We start from the raw sequence: 20,347 nt of genomic DNA on the forward strand, positions 1-20,347 counted from the left end.
GCTTGGTGCTGGAAGCGCTCCCCTTAACTCGAGTTATTGGTCTTCTCCTCCTTCATTTGAGCACCACGGACTCCTCTCTTTGCATTGACAAGAAATTATGATTTATTAAGCATAGAAATTCAGAAATGAGGTAATAAGTAAATTTAATTTACCACAAGTTGTCGATAAGCTTTGAACTGGCATAATCCGAAGCCTCCGGTCCTGCCATAGAATGAGAATTTGCCTAGCATTCGTGCTGGTAAGTTCCAATTCTATTAAGGACTCGGAGGCGAGGATTATCCCTCCCAATGACTTCAAGAAGTGGACCCTCCCCGTATTGAATGTAAGTAACTCTTTCATGGAAGGTTTATGCTGTTATGGCTGTAATTGCTTTGCATTGTTTTCTCTTACCATGTGACTTTGGTTGGGCTAAGTAGATGGTCGGTATCTGACATTGCGATTTTTGCAGGGAATGATGGTCCCAAACAGGATGCGTGAGAATGCTGGAACATGGGCTTCGCGCAAAGAAAGAGGAAGAGGAAACAGCAGCGATGCATGATGGGAGCTGCTGGAGTGCTGACACTAACGAAGGACTAATGTTCAGAATTTTCTGTTTCTCAAGTGTTCATGGGAAATGTAGTTGTTTGATGTTTTTTCTTGCTTCTGTGTGTAGTAATAAAGCGAAGGAAGAAGGCATAATCCTCGCCTCCGAGTCCTTAATAGAATTGGAACTTACCAGCACGAAGGCTAGGCAAATTCTCATTCTTAACGACACAGAGGTTTCTTTTTATTCACAGCTTTATCAGGCTGTACTCTTCTCTCAATGGTTGACAGGCAGATTTTACATGTTTTTACACATTGCAAATTCAGCTTTGTAGTTTCAAATCCTGCCTTGGATGGGTTTCTTAAGCATGCTTGATCTCATATGGACAACGGCACCCTGCACTAACTGTTAAATGGTGTCAATGAAGATCCTATAGTGCAGAAACAATTTCTATGTGGGTTTCCAAGAAAATCCTCAGTTCCGAACGTATAGTTAGGTGGTAAAGGTACATGAATCAAACATTGATTGATGACAAAGCTCTGGATCCCCCGCCTTTTTGGGAAGCATGGGATGAATAGCATTCAATGGCAGAGCCGCATCAAGTTGTTCACTACATTCTCGATGACTGGGTATCAGAAGTCCTGCTCTAATCTGATATGCCTTACGATTAGATATTAGCCATCTGTCAGGTCCACTTAGTTAGAACACTTGTTTTGACGCTATGTCAGCTATTTTCTTTTTACAGTACCTGACCCTTGTGCACAGTAAGGCAGGAATGGGCAGGAAAAAAGAACAATGCCACCATATGAAAACTCCCAATACATTAGGGATATTTGTTTTTCAAATTAAACCCCCTTTTAGGGTTTATCAACACTCCGGGTGTGGGAAGGAAGCTTTAAACAAGGCTGGCCACTCATTGCTTGACCACCTGAGCCACCAGCTTTATAGTGGGTATCCCACCATAATTTAAATTAGGCCCCCTACAGCTGCAGACAATGTTCTATGAATTTAGACAAGCTGAATACAGAGTTTGTAGGTGTGCCGTTCTCACAGATGAAAGGCAGTTAATTCCATGGGTACAGCTTGAATAACAACCACATTCAGGAAAAGAATCACAGGACAGAAGAAAGCCTCAGCCGAGTCAAAGCAAAAGAAACATTCTACTCCTTTGAATCTCAACATACTATAATGCTTTTAAATACTTCCTTTGCACTCACCTACAAGGAATGCCCCCTTTAGAATATATTGCAGCAAACGCAGAAGGTGCTTTCTGGTGATCTGCAAACTACAATAGCAGACAAAAATCATTACACATATACATAGAAATCATATATCAAACAGGAAATACTGATATGCTTTGTTATCTCTTACAGAACACCAGTAGAAATAGGGAGGGAATATTATTATTGTGGTACGCATAAAGGAAGGTCTTCATTAAACAAACAAACTAATTGGGATCTACAACTCCAAGAAAACCGGTCTTAACGAGGAAGAAGAAGGGAAACTGCCACTACAACGCGGCCGTTTCCACACATAACTTAAGCACGCATGCAATACAACGCATGCGTGGTTACAACGAGTAGCCTTTACCACGCATACCTTTACTACGAAATACATAGTAAAGGCATGTGTGATAAAGGCTAAAAATAAAAAAGGGAGTTTGGGAGGGTCTTCCCTCCTCCGCCCCCCACCCCCCCCGGAGGAAATAAAAAGCGTGAAAAAAGGGGGCTTGGAGGGGCGGTTCACCCCCAAAAACAACGCACCTGTTGCTGTTTATATGTGGAGGCAATCCGTGTTGTTAGAGGGAACAGAAAGACACTTCAGTTTCCTCTTAACGACGTGTGACGTCAACAAGAAGAACATTTAGAAGAGCCGACGTGGAGAGGTAAGGGGAATATTAGATTTAAGGGCAGGGGAGGGGTGTTCATAAGAAGGGTTTAGGGGTGGGGGAATAACCTTTACCAAGAGTATGCCCTTACCATGCATGAATTTACAACGAAAATCGTTGAAAAAGTATGCATGGTAAAGGAATATTCGTGGGAAAGGTTATGCGTGGGAAAGGCATGCATAACAACGGAATGCATTGTAACATCATACAACCGAAAAAGACCATCATAATTAAAAATAAGATTTCATTTGGATCAAAGAATTATTGGAATAAGGACATTTGTATATATAAAATACAGTTACATCTGAAATCACAACTCAAGTTCAGTTTGGCGTGTGATTCGTATGGGTATTTTATAAAATATTGGCATAATTAAAACTCGAAACTCAAGTTTAGAAAAAAAAAAAATCAAATAGTAAATACATTTGTAAACTCTCTCACTCCGTCTAGATATTTCAAATGAAAATAGTTCTCAACAGATTTAGTCTGTAGTACATATTTTTATTTATTTCGGATTTGTAATGCGCATGGCTGCCTCAGCGAAGAGGAGTCCCAGCGCAACCGGAGACCAGAGACAGGGGCCTAAGAGTGCACCATAGAGATTAAACAGCAAGAGTAGGGAAAAGCCAGGTCTTTAAGGCTTTTCGAAACGTCAGATTGTTCGGAGTGGCTCTAATGGGAGCCGGGAGTGAGTTCCAAAGTTTTGCCTCCAAATAGCAGAAAGAGCGTCCCCCGGCCCCGCTCTCCAGACTCGAATGTCCTGTAGTAGTCTCAGTAAACTTTTGGTGCCATACAACCATCAACAACACTACCCCATGTATGGCTGGCAAGCGCCCACCGCCTTTTCAGCCCAACTTCTTTCGACCTCCTTTTTTAGGCAGGGGCAGACGAGGCAGAAAAAAAACAGCAAATCAAGTACACTGGGAGGAGGAGCCGGTGGGCAGCCACACCAGGAGCAAGACGCAAGCCGGAGCGAGCAACAACAGAACCTAGTGACTAATCGATCATCTAGGCCTCTGTCAGTCATCGAAGAGAAGGTCTTGAACAAAGGACTTGGCTTTGTTCCTACTGCCCGCCTAGACAAATTCCAACTCCATTGCGAATTGGCTGCCTTCTTTAGGAAACTAAGACTCAAGGCCTTTTTTGAGAAACAAGGGGAACCTTCGACTACTGAAAACCCGAATGAGACAGGTTTACGTACAAAATCCACTTTCTTACCACCTCCACATGCAGTGCCCGTCGAAATAGCCACATTCGAACAAGCTGTGTTTAATGATGTTGAGAATATGAGTGTCCCCCGCACGTTCCAAAATATGAGCAAGGAAGAACACACTGCCCTGATGAACCTAAAAAACTGTGACTCAATCATTATAAAGCTAGCCGACAAGGGCGGAGGAGTGGTTGTCCTAGACAAAACAACGTACCGTGCAGAGTGCCCGAGGCTCCTGACTGACAGAAGAAACTATAAACCACTGCAAAGCGACCCCATCGACGAACTGAGGCTCGAAATAAAAAGATTGGTGGACCTAGCAGAAACCTCTGGGAAAATCTCCAAACAAGAAGCAGAATTTTTGAGTAAATCAGGTGGGAAAATCCCCCACTTCTATATCCTACCTAAAATGCACAAAGGAAAGATCCCGCCCCCTGGAAGACCAATTGTGTCAGGGATTGATTCCCTCCTGGAACCGTTGTCCCGATTTTGCGATTTCTTTCTAAAGACACTTGTACAAAACACATCTACCTACCTACAGGACACCAAAAGTTTACTGAGACTACTACAGGACATTCATGTGGATGAAAATACCATCCTGTTGAGTTTTGACATCGAAAGCCTATATACAAGCATACCCCAGGATGACACCACATCAGTCCTAGAAAAAACTCTGAATGAGAGCCCCTGGACCTACAATAGACCAAAATCATTCATCCTTGAATGTGCAAGACTTGCTCTAAAAAGGAATTATTTTGAGTTTGAAGGTTCACTATATCTAAAGACATGGGGTACCTCCATGGGAAGTATTTTCGCCCCTAGTGTGGCAATGACCAGAATCCATTCCAGCAGCACATTAGTTTCTGGAGAATATATATCGATGACGTCCTTGTCATTTGGCAAGGACCTATGGAAACACTCCACGAGTTCATTTCCTGGATAAATACCTGTGACCAGAATCTGAGATTCACCAACACGCATGACAGGGACACCATGGTATTCCTAGACATTACCATAACTAAGGAGAACAACCGCCTTGAAACCAAGACTTACCATAATCCCAGTGCCAAGAACAATTCACTAAGGTTCGAAAACTTCCATCCTCGCCCCTTGAGAGAAAACTTGCCCTATGGCCATTTTTTGAGACTGCGCCGAAATTGCAGCAAAACAAATGACTACCGCACACAAGCCGGGACACTCAGAAAAACTAAAAACTAGAGGCTACCCAGAAAAGATCATTCAGAAATGCCAAAAGAGAGCACGAAACCAACCGAGAGAAGCTCTACTGGAAGACAAGATACACACAGACAAGGATATACCACTCACCTGTGTGACTACTTTCAATGTGGCATCCAACCTGATGACAAGGTCGGTTAACAAGCATTGGTCAATTCTAAACACGGGCAACGTCCACTGGCAAAAGCCCTTATTCTCATTCAAGAAATCACGCAGCCTAAAAGACACCCTGGTGAAGACTCGGCCGAAAAACACCAATCAGGACACGGTCCAGTCAATTACCAGAACGTGGGGCCTCCATGATATACAGGGCCACTTTCGCTGCGGTGACTGCAGCATGTGCCACTTAACCAATAACACAAAAACACTGCACTTGGAACCTGGAAAAGTCTGGAACCAATTGGTACACACCAACTGTAATAGCACCAATGTTGTCTATTTAATCAAATACCCATGCAATAAATCATACGTGGGCATGACAAGCAGAAAAATCAAGCAAAGAATCTGCGAACATCGAAGCACCATCCGGTGCAAGAAAAGTGCCACCAAACTAACAGAACATTTTCTACAAATGAATCACACTATTAATAATATGGAATGGACTGTCATTGTACAGGTACAGACGAGGACCAACATCCATCAACAGCTCTTTGAAAAAGAGCAGCGTTGGATTTACAGACTTTCCACGCATTTATCAGGATTAAATGACAATATCCCCTGGAGCACAGTCTTACATAGATGACCAGTCCGGTCTACCCCCATGAGAAGCAGTTTATCCTGGCATCCACATTTGCCCCCTCTCTTTGCTTTGACACCGTTTTAACTATAGGGGAGTAAGGGCTCCCTTATTTCTCTCTTTATTAACACCTTTGCACCCTTTTAATTCTGGGCGCTTAGTCATTCCTTTTTCCTTTGTGCCACGAGGTTTATCACGAGTCCGGTTTCACTTTTCCAGCTCGTGACATCCTTTTTCCAATGCACATTGTGGCCCAGTCCAGCCACCGTACCTCAGGCATTTAACGTTTCCTGGGTTACTGAGCCGTCACGCTAACCACGTGCTTACCGGCCCTGCCTACACCCGGAACCAACTGCCTTTATACATGACGGACGGCAGTCCCACCCGGCTCCGGGGTACGACGGTAGACGTTTTAGGCATATTAGCCTTGTCCTTCCTGCATAAAATGTAAGTAAATACCGCACGGTCAGTTCATCGTGTGATGAACCGCCGCTTGAGCCCGTTGCTAAACATTGCGCACCGCGAGGTTTACTGCTTGACAACATGCTCTCAAACCTAGCGCTCCTCACGGGCTACTCTTTGTCTCCTTTTCAGAGTCAGTTTGTATGAAGAACTAGCCTGCCGCTTTAACCCTGTGAAGCATTAGAAACTGTATTTTCAGTAAGAAAACGCCATCAGTCCTTCCTCATTACTCCCACCACTAGCATACAGGATGCTTGACTTAATTAACTATGCATGCATGATATAGGTTCACACTATAGCGTGTGAGCGCTGATAGTCACCCTCTCTGAACTGAGTGCATGAGTGACTTAAATTGTTATTTAACACTCACTTTTTTCACCTACATTAATCAGTGTGAATTTGTGAGTGGACGAGATATAACACACAGGCCAGTTGAGCCTCCAATCCTTGCATTTTAGGATCACAATGCTGACGTTTGGCAACGCTTGATGCCGCATAGTATGCACCGCTCGGGCTATTTTATTCAGCATGTAAGGGATTCGCATGGAGATTGTCATCCAGTGAGAAACTACACCAGGTTACAGGCACGTAATTTGTTTGTTTGTGACTCTTTCTTCCACAGGTTTTTCCGTTTTTCCTCGTCTACAACAGGCTGTGAGGACACCAACTGCAAGTATACAGTTAGGTTTTGGAATCGAGGGTTGGATGCACGTTGGTGTGTGCAGACCGCCCAGGTTCCTCACTATTGGTCCTGACGAAAACCTGGTAGATTCCATCACAGGTTGAAACATGTAGACCACGATTTTTCCACATTCACATAGATATAGCTGGTCATTGTAGCCAACTGGAATATCTCATACACATATTTTAATATTGTTCAGTAACTTCAGAATAAAAATCTTTTTCAGGAAAGTCATACTTGGACAATTTTTTACTTCACCCCTTTTTTTTCACTTCACTCATAAAAGAACCAGCTCCATTGTAGTCAGGTGTTGCAGCACACCTGGATGGCATTCGGCTTTCCAGGTGGGCCCCAATGATGAAGCATGTCACCAACCAGGTTGGTGAGTGAGGGGTTTCTAAACAAAAGAATACTTTTCTTTTGCTACATCTCCATCTCCCTCCTTCCCTGTTAGGACCACTGGTTTGGTCCTTTGGGGATACTCCTTCCATTGTTTATATATTCAAGTCTTGGGGACCAGGAGTACCTCCATCCACCTTTGTGGATAACCGATTACTCTCTCTTTATTTACTACGATTCAGAAGACCAATCAGCACAACGCATGATATCTTGAATGTTTGAACCCAACATATAAGACTTGGAGGCCATAGCGCCCCTGACTGAATGTGCTCCAAACATTTGGAGGTCAATACCAGCTTCTTGCATGATAAATCGAAGCCATCTGGCAATAGTGGCAGCCGCCACTGGCTTGTATGGTCTCTGTAAGGCAATTAACAGCTGAGAACGACCCTGAGGTCTCAATGCCTTTGTAAATTCCTTATACACTTTTAAACATTGCAACACACATAATTTCTCATTATCAGGAAAAGCATTATAATCAATGTGTCGTGACAGTGTCTTGGTACGACCAGTAATATGAAATGAAACTCCCTCTGGAGTAAATACTCTACCTGTGACGTTGAGAGCTCTTACATCCGAGGAACGCCGACAGACATAGTAACATAGCTAGTTTGGCAGATAACTGCTTCCTAGAAAGGAGATCGTTCGTTGGCCAACGGTTGAATAATGAAATAACCAGTGAAACATCACACAGACCCGTGTATTTGGGTTTAGGTGGGTTAGCAACACAAATGCCTTTTAGGAGTTTGCACACAACAGGATGCATGCCGACTGGCTTGCCGTCCACCAGCTCATGACCCGCTGAAATGGCCGATCTAAAATTATTGACCGAGCGATACGCAAGGCCCTCTGAAGCTTTGTCTGAGAGAAAAGTTTGCACTAGGGGTAAATCTGCCCCCACGGGATCCAAATGCCGTTCCACGCACCAATCCACCCAGTTTTTCCAGGCCGACGAATAACGTTTTCGCGTTGAAGGGGCCCAAGCTTGCTTGATGAATTCAGAAGCTTTGTCCGAAACTCCTGGCATGTGCCACTGCTGCCTGAAAGCCTCCATGCCATCATGGTGAGGCGTCCCTCTAGAATCATTGGATGACGTTCCCTGAGAGGGCCCAGGAGTAGCGATGTCGACTCGGGAAGCAACCCACTCAAAACTGCACTGTCGCCATGATCCACTCACATCACTTCTCCAGCTTCCTCAAACTCTGAACCATGGGCTGCCTGATGTAGAATAAGCAGTATCACATACACTGTTGTATTGTCTTGTGGTTTCTCTTAATTCATCATCATCAATATATTCAGCTTTATGCAACAACACAAGCTGCATATGCCTATGTATTCAACTATGTTACTAAGTACATTTGTATCAGAAACCGTATTGCTCACAAATAAATAAATACGACAAAATACGTATACCCATCTTCAACATGTATTTGCTTAAGCATCCATCCAAATGATATCATTTGTGGACTGCTTACACTGCTTACCTTACAACTGGTGGTATAAATATTATCCAGATTTGTACAGCGCATGGCTACCAAGCCAGGGTTTCAAATCGCTTTGCTACAATAAGGTAGCGGGAACAGAGAAGCGAACTGCTGTAGATGGCAAGGTTTAAAAGAGCTAGGTTTTGAATTTCCCATGGAAAGCAGATAGCGAATAACACAATCTCAGCTCAGCCGAGAGTCTATTCAAAAACTTTAGGACTAACAAAAAAAAAGGCTTGTCATCCCTGTCTGGCTCTCTTAACTCTAGGAACAACTGCAAGGTCCCAGTTGACAGAGCATAAAGAATGATAAGGGATATATGGCTGCACCAAAGATCTTAGATCAGAGGGACCAGGAGTTGAAAGACAATTGTGTAAGCAACACAGTGCCTCAAATTGGATGCAATGTTCAACAGGGAGCCAGTGCAGTTTGTGGAGCAGACATGTAGGGGAATAGAATTTGGGTGGGATGCAATAGCAGTCTTGCCACTGCATTCTGCACGATTTGAAGTTGTCTGAGCAGATATCGAGCCTCAAAATCACCTAGCCCTGAATGACAGTTCTTTAGGCAGAAAACAGAAGGCACCCTAAGATTTTTTTTAAAGCACCTCAAAATGCTGATGCAAGTGGCAGCAACTTTAGAGATCTGATGGCTCACAGAAAGATTCAAGTCCAACTCAACACCAATATTTTTCACTACTGGACCGGGACAGGTAAGGTATCCCTCACCTCAGGCTATAGATGAGGGCCTCCCAAAAGAGGAAGATTGCCTAGCACCAGCACCTCAGTCTTTTCTCCGTTCAACTTCACAAATTTGGAGTTCATCCAGGAGCAGACTTCGGTAAGACAGCTTTCCAGTATCACTGACCTCTTATTCTATTGGGAATAAAGGGAGACAGTGATCTGGGTGTCATTGGCATAAGATAGAAGAGTGAGGTTGCATTTTTCCAAGTCAGCTAGTGGCCTTACATACAGATGAAAACGAAAAGGGCTGAGGGTGGAGCCCTGATGAATCCCAGACGGTAAATCGTTTAAATTGAACAGGTGCTGATGTGAATGCACTTGGAAAACCCAAATCCGAAGGAAGGGACTCAGGACCGAGTCCTGAACCCCAAAGGCCTCTAGCTTCTGCAGTAGAATGTTGTGATTCACTGTACTGAACAATGCACTGAGATCTAACAAAATCAGTGTAGCGATGCCGCCATCATTCAATTGGTGCCTTAAGTGGTCTGTTACAGCCAATCGGGCAGACTCTGTAGAATGCCTGGCTCTGAAGAACAACTGAGGAGGGTGGTGCAATATTTTGTGCTCGTTGTACAGAGGGAGCTGAATATTCACATGCTTTTTAAGGACTTTAGACAAAGTAGGCAAGAGGGAAATCGGTCTGTAATTTTCCCAGATAGAAGGTTCCATATTGGGTTTTTTAAGCAAAGCCATACCCATTACGCGTTTCTATACTCTTTGATCAATGCCTTCCTAGAGAGGGGCATTTAAAAGCAGAGTGAGTATATCTGCCAAAATGGGCTAAGCTTGCCGAACACTGCAGGAGGGCAGGGGTTGACAGGAAAACCTGACTGAAAAGAGGTAAGGAGGGATTTAAAAGTTTGGGGATCCAGAGGATAAAAAGTGCTCAGTGAACAGGCCTTGACGAGCTAATACCGTACAGATTTAAGTTCTATCAAGGAGGAGAGAGAGAGGCATGCTGATCCACAGAGATGTAATCTAGAGCGGGGAGAAAAGTGGCTTGAATGTTAGCAACTTTATTTCAGAAACAAATGGCTAGCTCATCATACTGAGAATGAGTGAGAGTGACAGCCGGAGCTATAGTAACAGGATCCAAGAGTAATTTCACCATTTGAAACACAGTTTTTGCGAAGTTTTGAGTCACACAGATTTTATAAGAAAAAAGGTGGCTCTAGTCATGTAGCAGCTTTTATAGTAGACTTTTAAAGCCTGCTTGCAATATGCTTTATCATCTCCACTTTTAGATTTTCACCACATTTTCTCAAGAGATTTGCAAATCTTTTTGTTTTTTTGCAATAAATCATTAAACCAGGGAGCTGGAGGACAGGTTCTCTTGTGCTTTCTTTCCCCTACTGGGATTAAAGAGTATAATTCAGACCCAATCCACTCATTAATGATGAAAACGTCAGAACACACTGAGTTGACAAGATCGGACAGTTGGATTCTAAAATCTTACTCATAGCTGCAACACTGATCTTCAATCAATTCCAGTCTAAGAATAAAGACTGGACATTCCTTAACTGGGGAGCTCCTGTGATAACGAGAGAGAAAAGAACTGCAAAACAATTGGTCCAAGCTGAGAGTAGAAGCTGACCATTGCGTAAGTTCTTCTCATTAGCGAAAATGGGAATGAGCAAATGTCCAGCCTCATAGAGGGGCTATTATTGGCCAACTGAAAGTCCAACACCATGAAATCCTCAATAAGTGTGGAGGCGATACTGTAGGACTTATTGTCTAGGTGAATGTTAAAGTCTCCAAGAATTGTAAAGCAAGCATACTTCACAATACAGGGGGACAAAACCTTTATTAGGCTTGGATACAACTGCTGGCCAGCCCAAGGGGGCAGTATATCAAGGCACCTGACAGCATAAACGTATTAGAAAGAGTCAAGAGAAACAGTAATGCTTCACAGTCTCGGATAGAAAGATTATCTATTTATAAACAAATTGTGATTTGGAAACAAGTGCAATGCTCCCCCACCCAATGCTCCCCCCACCCCCATTATAAGTACGGTCTATTCCGTGGTACAGCAGCGACAATGTCTGAGGTTAAAGCTTCGTTCACCCAGTTTGTCAGAAATACCACATCTGGAGCGTGATCAATGAAAGTTTAACAATTCAGATTGGTGTTTCCCTAGTGACCCACAATTAATACAAAAAAAATATAAAGTGAAAAGAGTTACATAGTTGCCGGTCTACATTCATAGAATGAGAGCAGAAACCTGTGGTATGGATCCGTGATGGACTAGGAGGTTCAGCGACCACAAAATCACAGAAAGGGCATTTGTAAAAAACCTTATCAGAAATCCAGGATGCAAAACAAACACCTGGCGTACTGGGGCGAACAGCAAGGAGCCTTGATGGGAAGTATGACAACCTGTCTGGGGGCAATTTACCAGCATATCTGACCCTGGTCCCGTTCGGGCCCCAACGGGTGCCTTAGACGCGCCTTTGGCGTGCCAGCGGCACTTCCGTGACTAAATACGCAGGCCCGGTATGCAGACGAGCCAGGAAAAAAAACTGTGGATCGCGAACCACTAAGATGGCAAAAAGACATGGCCGTCGTGCACTATTGATTCCCCCCACACATCAGTGAAATCACCCCAAACAGTACAGCGTTTTTAAAAAAAAGGAAATAGCAGCAACAGTAAACGTTTTTTAAAACTGAGAAACTGATTTAAAAAGTAAAAAAAAAAGGCCTCCAGGTACCGAAAAAGTAGCACTGGTGTTCTTAAAGAGTCTGTGTAACAGATATAAAGAATAATCAAACTTTGTGCACTAATTATGTGGAAGGTACAACAACACTATAGTATATACCCATAAAACTGCGTATCAAAAAATAATTGAGACACGGCTGAAAATATTTTGAAATCAGAAAAATGTACATCTCCATTAAAGTATGATCTTTAAATACCGGATCAATCGTTTTTGGATTGAGTCTGTCACTGGGTCGAGGTTTCCCTTTCGTGGCACATTCCAAAGAACCAACAGCTGCTGAAGACGGTGCAGAGGAGGATTGTCTTCTTGGTACAGTTACCCTTGGTTTGGAGACTGATGACATTCTTTGACCACAGGTTCCAAAGGGGATGGAAACGAAACAACGTCGCTGTTGAAGGAAGTAAAAACAACAACTATTTAAAGAATCTGAAACAAATGCCAAATAAATGTCAACAGTATATTTACATAATTCAGATTCTTGATATCAGGCCGGAAAATTCCACTTAAATACTCTTCATTATGAATATGCATTGATGGTTGACCACAGACTGATTTACCCAAGAAGCACAGTGCTGTGGGCATGTGTTGCTTTGGTCTTCAATATGTGCTACTGCCAGAAAGGGGTGAGAAGGAAAAGGAATACAGTACAAATTTAATGGAATGCACCGAAGCCAGGACCCCCTTCTTCCTCTCTTGTGAAAGCGCAGTTACCTTCAAACTACAGTAAAAAGGTTCACCCCTGCTAGAGATCTGTGTGTAACCTCAAATTCGCAAAGTGTAGTTCACAGTTGTCCAACGAAACAGCAAAATCAGCAGAAACAACTTCAGATAGAAAGAAAAGTGTATTGCACAGCTCTTGCCCAAACATGTCATGGCTCAAAACTAACTTGTTACAGTAGCTGGTGGTTCCTGAACCATCCACATTTGCCATCTCACTATGGACTACCCCAGTGTTAGACCTGACATCATTGGCGTGAGTCTCCCTTCCATTTTTGACGGATTGCCTCCTCTGTTTTGATATGTTTTTGCTGGATTTATACTTTGGGCACTGTGCCACTGCTAATCAGTGCCACAGTGTAAGTGCTCCCTATGTTAAATTGATGTACTGATTGGTTATTCCACAATTGGGTTATTTGATTTACTGTCAGCCCCTAGTACAGTGCACCATGTATGCCCAGGGCTTGTAGATCAAATACTGCTGGTGGGCTTGCAGCACTGGTTGTGCCACCCACCGAAGCAGCCTTTTAAAGTGTGTCTCAGGCCTGCCATTGCAAGGCCTGTGTGCAGTCTAGCCCTGCCATGTCGACTTGGCCAAGTGCACCCACTTGCCAGTCCCTAAACCTTCCCTTTGAATCATATTAGACACCCCTATGGTAGGCCCAAGGGCAGGGTGCATTGTAAGTACAAGGTAGGACATGCTCTGATGTGTGTAGCATGTTATAATAGTGAATTACAGCCATTTTCGTTTTTCACTATTGAAGGCTACCCGTTCTCATAGGCCAGAATGGGCAGTGAAGATTATTACATTCTTATAATCCTAACTGACTCAGGGAACATGGTAGAAATTTGAATTTAGTATGCCTGATCTCAAAATAATAAAATACATATTTTAGTAAAGTTTATTTTAATATTCTGTGTTTGCAAATACCACTTTTAGAAAGTAGGTATTTGCTTGCCTAACCATTTGAGCCCCCCTCTGCTGAGTTGTGTATTCCTTGTCTGGGTTTGTGTGTGACAGGGCTGGGGAAATTCCAGTAGACAGTCTGGGACAGCCCAGTGGTGAATAAGGAGATTAACATCCATCTACAATTCTGGCTCCACCCCCTGTGGCTTGTCTGATGTCTCTGCTCTGCACAGTGAAAGGAGAAGAGGAATCCTGTCAACAGAGTGCTCCTGAGCTGTATCTTCCCTCCCCTGTGCTGGCTCCAACTCCTGTGGGGCGGCTGATGTCTCTGCCCTGCACAGTGAAAGGAAGAGGAGAGTCATGTCAACAAAGTGCTCAGGAACTGGTTTGAACTAGACAGAGGCCTCTCTGCCTTCAGAGAATAAAGGATTTTGGGGTATAAATATTGGGACCCAGTCCCACAGACTTTAGATCACTTCTGGAACAAGAAACCTTTCTGCAAAGGAGAAGAACCAAGGAAGCAGCAGGAGTTTGGACTGCCCCTCTGCCAGTGTGCTGTTTGCTGGGTTGGCCTGCAGTGGTTGTTTTATTGCCAAGGGAAAGGAGAAGGAACTTTGTAAGGACTTCCATCTACAGAATATTCTCCAAGGGCTTGAACTGTGCTTGCCTCCTGCTTAAGTCTCAGGGCCAAAAGACTTCACCTCCAGCTCCCTCCTGAATTTCCTTGCTGGCTGGGAATTCTGACTCCAGTCACTTGCGTGCCGCTGGTAGCTGGAAGCGCGACGCATCGGGAAGAAGCGTGTCGCCGCCACAGCTGAAATCATAGCAATGCCGGAGAAGCGAGCCTTCGCCGCTTCTCCCTGGAAGCGTGTGTTCATCGAAGCTGCCTGCTGTCGCATCGCCGGAGAAGCGTGACGCCATCGAGAGAGTCGCCATCGCATCGCCGGAGAAGCGCGTCGCAGGGCCTGTCGCGGCTCCAAAAGTACAGAGTCGCCGCAAGGCTGCCAGGGCGTCATCGCATCGCCGCATCAAGGGCGCCATCTTATCGCATCGCAACTGGATTATCGCATCGCATCAAGGCGCCATCTTGCGAACCACAACGGGCCCGCAGGCCAAGAATCTACGCATCACCTCCGCACTGGTAAGGCTCACGACGAGTCCCCTACTCTGCGCAAGCATTGAGGAAGGACACAACCGTTCCCCCCGGGTCACAGAACCGACGCATCTCCCCTTCTGCGAGTCTTTTTGTTTACACTGCATTACGCATCCAGGTACTTTGTTGAGAACTTTGCCGCATCTACCATCAACTTGAACTAAGAGACTTTAATCATCTTTTAAGTAATCTAAAGTGTAGTCTTGTGGTATTTTGTCATTTGTAGTCTTGTGTTTAAGTCTATATAAAGAATACTTACTTTTATAAAAACCTGTGTTGTGTCCGTCTGTAGTGTTATCACTGTATTACTGTGTATATTCACAAATGCTTAACACACTGCCTCTGAGATAAGCCTGTCTGCTCGTGCCAAGCTACCAAGGGGGTGTGCAGGGGTATATGGGGTGTAATCCCCTCATCCTGACTTAGAAGTAAGGGTCCCTATTTGGACAAAGGTGAATACCATTGCCAACTAGAGACCCCAGGATCTAACACCCAGCTATTGGAGAGACCATGCAGTACTAAACAGAGTCATCCCGTGCTCATGATTAGATGGCCGTCTTGTCAATCTGAGTTCTCTGTTCTTTACTCGCGACTTTCCTTACTCTTCTCGGTTTGTCCCTCCTCTGGAGTGTAGCTGTTACTAAAAATACAAAATTACAGGCCGATATCCCTGCTGTCTATTGTGGGCAAGGTTTTGGAAAAGCATGTCAGTCAGCACCTCATCAGTTTTCATCCCATTCAGTTTGGACACTTGACAGAGACTGCTTTATTAGCAGTCGCGGAGGACCTTAAAATGACTATAGAAACAAAATTACTATAGATCAAGGGGCTCAGAACTCAGCTCAGGGCGCAGCTTTCAACACTGTATCTCATTCATTGCTGTTGCAGAGATTACAGGAGTAACACTGAAATGGCTATCTTCGTTTTTGGAGGATAGGAGCTCCCAGATCTATGACAAGCCATGTTACTCTTTTCCTCTGAAGTGTGGAGTGTCCCAGGGATCTTCACAGAGCCCCACACTATTTATCCTGTACGTAAGCCCCTTGGCTGAGATTGTCCAATCTTATGGACTTTCAATAGTATTGTAGGCTGATGATACCCAGAATGTAATCTTTTTTAATTCCTGAAAGCCTTCTAAAGCCAACCAGCTTAAACCGTGCCTGAAGGAGGAAGCAGATTGGATGGCAGCCTGTTGTCCGAAACTTAATGGAGATAAAGCTGAAGTGATGGTGATCAGAAATTACTCTCACTGGAGGGCCACAGTCTACTGACCTGATTCCTTAGAGTTAGAAATTGGGTTTCTGGGTGGCAGAGGTATGCATCTTGTCCAAGCAGGAACCACAAACCTATTCAGGTCAGTCAAGCACACCCTATATTAACCTGTGTTTACCCCCTGGTAGCTTGGCACAGAGCAGTCCGGCTTAACTTAACAGACAATGTGTAAAGTATTTGTGCAATACTTCAAACAGTAAAACAGAGAAAACGCCACACAAAAAGATACCACACCTGGTTAGAAAATTAGAACTAAATGTAATGAACGAAACAAGACCAAAATGACAAAAATCCAATAAGTATAACCGGAGTAATTAATTTTTAAAGAAGAAACTGAAATGTAGTGCTTAAAAGTATAAAGCGCCAACCGGGCTTGTCTGGTGGCGCTTGACCGGCTGGAATCCAAAAGTTTAAGTGGACCGTGACGGAGTGCGGGTGGGATACATGAACCAGGATTGGCCTGCTGCAAAGTACCTTGGTTGCATCGCTGTCCAAGACAAGATGCGGAGTGCAGGCGAGTTGATGTATTGTCAACGGTCCACACAGGTAGGCGATACATTGGTTCTGAGCCACAGAAACCTTCTCATCTGTGGACCCCACCTAACTGTGACTTGCTCACAGATGCATCCCAGTAGGGAGAAAGTACAAACATGGCCAACTAAGTAAGGTGGCCAGTTCCACCTCTGGGGTCCAACTTCTGTCCCCAGCCCAAGGAAAATTCTGTCCACAAGGACAACACCCACAAAGGACACGGACAGCCGTCAGTGTCAACAACCAGGACCTAGGCCATCCAGGGGTCTCTGACCTCTGTGCTTTCTCAGAGTGGGGGGCAATAGCCCAAGATATTTTGAACCCTTTCTGCACTCTATCTCTAACTAGTTCAGGGGTGGTATTCTAAAACTGATTGTTCAACCCAGGGTCTGAACATGTGCCAGGGTGACTACTATCCCCCTCAAGGGAGACATACTCAGTCTGTGTCATGCAAGAGACTGCGTGGCGCAGGTCCCCAACCTTCTGTTCCTGTACATGGAGCCCTACCCCAGTCAGAAGTGGCCTCACCATGGTCAGTTCTGGGGGGACTCTGTTCTCGGAGCTGGCAACCAGTAACCCACTGGTCTGCCTACTGTCTCCACCTCCTGCCCATCCAGATGGGGTCCTGTACTCTCCGCTTGGGAGTGATATCCCCAGAAATTGAAACTGTCAGGGTGCCCTGGGAGGCCACCCCTCCCACCAGCGGGTGGTTACTGAGGATAGAAAGAGTCCCGTGCTTATGCCCTAGGTGAGAACAATCAAAGCAGCTCGATTGGAAATGGGGCATACTGGGCCACTGTCCATCAGAACTTCCTCCCAATGTCTCAGAAGGGGCATGGGAACCCTTCCCCCCCACCCCCCTTACGCTGGGACCGGTTTGTCTATCCCTTTGCTAGGGGAACCAGATCCACCCTTCTTGGGGTCCCTCCCAGGTCCCTTCTAAGGACCCTGGTGTTGATACAGCAGTTTGCCTCCTTAGCAAGCTCGATGGGGTCAGAGAGCTTTGTCAATCAAGTGTTGACACATGTCTGGAAAAACAAAGTCTGAACATGTGCTCTTCTGCAATCAAGTTATACAGCCCTTGATAATCCTGGACATCACATCACTTAACCGAACCATCAAGTGCTTTGCAAAAACAAACAACACAATAAACCCAGGTATGTTGGGCCAGTTTTCTGACTATCCCTGAACTTCTGCCTATACTTCTCTGAAGTCAACCATATTTTCTGACAAAGGCTTCCTTCATGGAGGAATATCTCATCTTGTCCTCCTTCTCCAAGGCCAGTAGGTTGTTTCTCCCCTCGATAGGGATATGCCTTCAGGGGCTACCAACCTCCCCCCCCCCCCATCATCATCCTCAAGGATCTTGTGCATCTACAAGGTAATCTCTTAAGTCTCAAATCCATCTATCTATGTATGTCATCTCCCACCTCTAGCTAGGTCAGGCATCAGATCTTTAGGAATGTGGACTTTCGTGCTTTCAGGTGACACTGAAGATTTGCTGACACCACTGGACTCCACTTGCTTAGTTCTTATCTCCAGCTCCTTAAGACAGAGCTCATGGGCCATCCTTCATTCCTCCATTGCTAATTTCTTGTCATCCAAGCCTCTCAGCCTTCTTTGTCTCCAACTTTAGTTAGGCCTCTACAAACTTTAGCTTTTGCTCCTCCCTACTGTCCTCTAGGTTCTCTGGGGATAGGCCTCTAGAAGACACTGCTCCTGGCCCGAGGAGGAATCGCAAATCCTGGGAGGATGTTTCCCTCTCCCCTACCTCAATAGAGAGCATTTCAGCACCCTCCAGTGGGTCTGGTTCCAATTCCTTCTCATCACCCATCTCTTCCTCCTCATCATCTGTGGGGTTCTGATGGGCCTCTGCCCATGCTCGCACGGCCTTTCAGGAGCTCTACCTTTTAAGTGCAGGCAACCCCTCTCCTGCCAAAACTGCTTGAGCTGGGCCATGGTGTAGCTCTCAAGGTTAGCCAGCTCAAATTCCTTCTTTGTAGGGGAGGTCACAGACAAACCTCTGATCGCCAATGTTAAAAATTGTGTTTCTGGCTGGTAGCGGTATGAACCATGTCCCAGGAGGAACCACAAACCCAGCCAATGTAAGTCACAAAAATACCCCAAATGAACCTGTGCTCACCCCCTGGTAGCTTGGCACAGAGCAATCATACTTAACTTAAGAGGTAATGTGTAAAGCACTTGTGCAACACTTCAAACAGTAACGAAGTCTAAACACCACACAAAAAGATAACACTTGGTTAGAAAAACAGAAATGAATTAAATGAAATTAAACACCTCTCAATCCTGGGGAGGAGACACGCGCGTGACCAAGAGGGCCGCGTGAGAGCTCGGCTCCGCCGATCTCCAAACCCAGCCTGTACATCCTGCACAGATCCTGTCCCCTAAACCCACGCCCTGTCGAGCTCTGAGGAAGCGACGACATTCGATGTCCTCCCGGGCCGCCTACGGTGCCGGAGAGTGAAGATACGCCTTGCCGCGTCCTGAGGCCTGTGGATGCCCAAAGCAGGGAGCTCAAGTTATCAATAAGGCCGCCTAGGAGTTTCACAACATCGGGGCCGTCAACCGGAAGTTGCCGGTCCGGCCCCACGAGCTACCCCCGATTGATGCACAGGTGGTGGACTTGCTGTTACCAGGGGACAGCGCGGCGGCCTGTGTGGTGCGCTGGTGCGGGGCAGTTCCCCTAATTGATCCTGTGTGGTGCGGTGAGAGGATTCTCGGTTGCGGCGCGCAGTGGCGGGACGGTGTTGGAGACACCCTGACGTGCTGGAGCCACGCTGCTGGAGGTGTTGGGGGTCTGGATGGTCCGGCGCACGAGACATCGCCCAACTTAATTTAACGGAGGTGCGTGGCAACGCTGCTTCTGGGGGCTAAAAGTGGTGATCTGCAGGCTGCCGAACGCTGCTTCTCGGCGCCTCACTTTGGGTGAACACGGGCCACGGGCAGAGGCCCCAGAAGACGGCAGCCCCCGTCGGCCGGTAGGAGGGGACACAGTGCAATTTCTCTGGAGCTGCAGAGGTGGCCAAACGCTTGCTGAGGGGCCCCGGGCGCGATTCCCTGTGCCCCCCCAAGATTGGCACAGTTGCTCCAGCGGAGGAAACGGGACGGGGTCGGACCCAGCAGTGGAGGCGGGGGGACGTCCTGCCCCATGAGACGCAGGGTGCCCACTACACTGCCCGACATCCGTCTGGGCTTGCGCAGATGATTGGCTGGGCAGGATCTGGCTGGTATTCCCCCGTGGCCATTCGTGGGCTGGATTGTGACGCCTGGGGGCCCCGGCCCGGCTGCTCGATTTTGCATTGGCTCCTGTAGGGCCCTCCACGAAGTACGGTGACAGGTGGTGAGGTTGCCGAAGACATGTACCGGGAACCCACAAAGCATATAGGAAGAACAGCCGCTGGGTATACTGCTTATTCTGGAGATATGTGCGCAGCACCGTGGTGCCTGTGTGTTGTGACTTGAGCGGCTTGGTCGAGGGTGGTGCTATTTAACTTGGCAGTGTGGTGGGCATTGACGGCCAGGGTGGTGCACGGGCTGAATCACGACTGCAGGGGTCGTGGAACTGGTGGAAGGATGGCTACTAAGCTGGAGACTGATCTATCCTCCTCTAGGTCCTCCAGGGTATCCAAGTCTGTCCAAGCCAATAAACTTGACTGCTACACCATG

General features: G+C 45.9%; 1 protein-coding gene across 2 annotated transcripts in view; it reads right to left on the minus strand.

The window, feature by feature from the left end:
• Positions 1-20,347, minus strand: part of PACRGL (parkin coregulated like) — a 129,444-nt gene that overhangs the window by 84,557 nt on the left and 24,540 nt on the right. For both annotated transcript variants that reach the window (XM_078678408.1, XM_078678407.1), the window contains exons 2-3: positions 12,277-12,468; positions 1,741-1,808 (exon numbers count right to left, since the gene is read on the minus strand). In XM_078678408.1, coding sequence (XP_078534534.1) covers positions 1,741-1,808; positions 12,277-12,423 — 215 coding nt within the window. In that variant the 5' untranslated portion in view covers positions 12,424-12,468. The remainder of the gene's footprint in view (positions 1-1,740; positions 1,809-12,276; positions 12,469-20,347) is intronic.

Source organism: Lissotriton helveticus, chromosome 2_2, assembly GCF_964261635.1.
Source record: "Lissotriton helveticus chromosome 2_2, aLisHel1.1, whole genome shotgun sequence".
Classification (NCBI taxonomy): domain Eukaryota; kingdom Metazoa; phylum Chordata; class Amphibia; order Caudata; family Salamandridae; genus Lissotriton; species Lissotriton helveticus.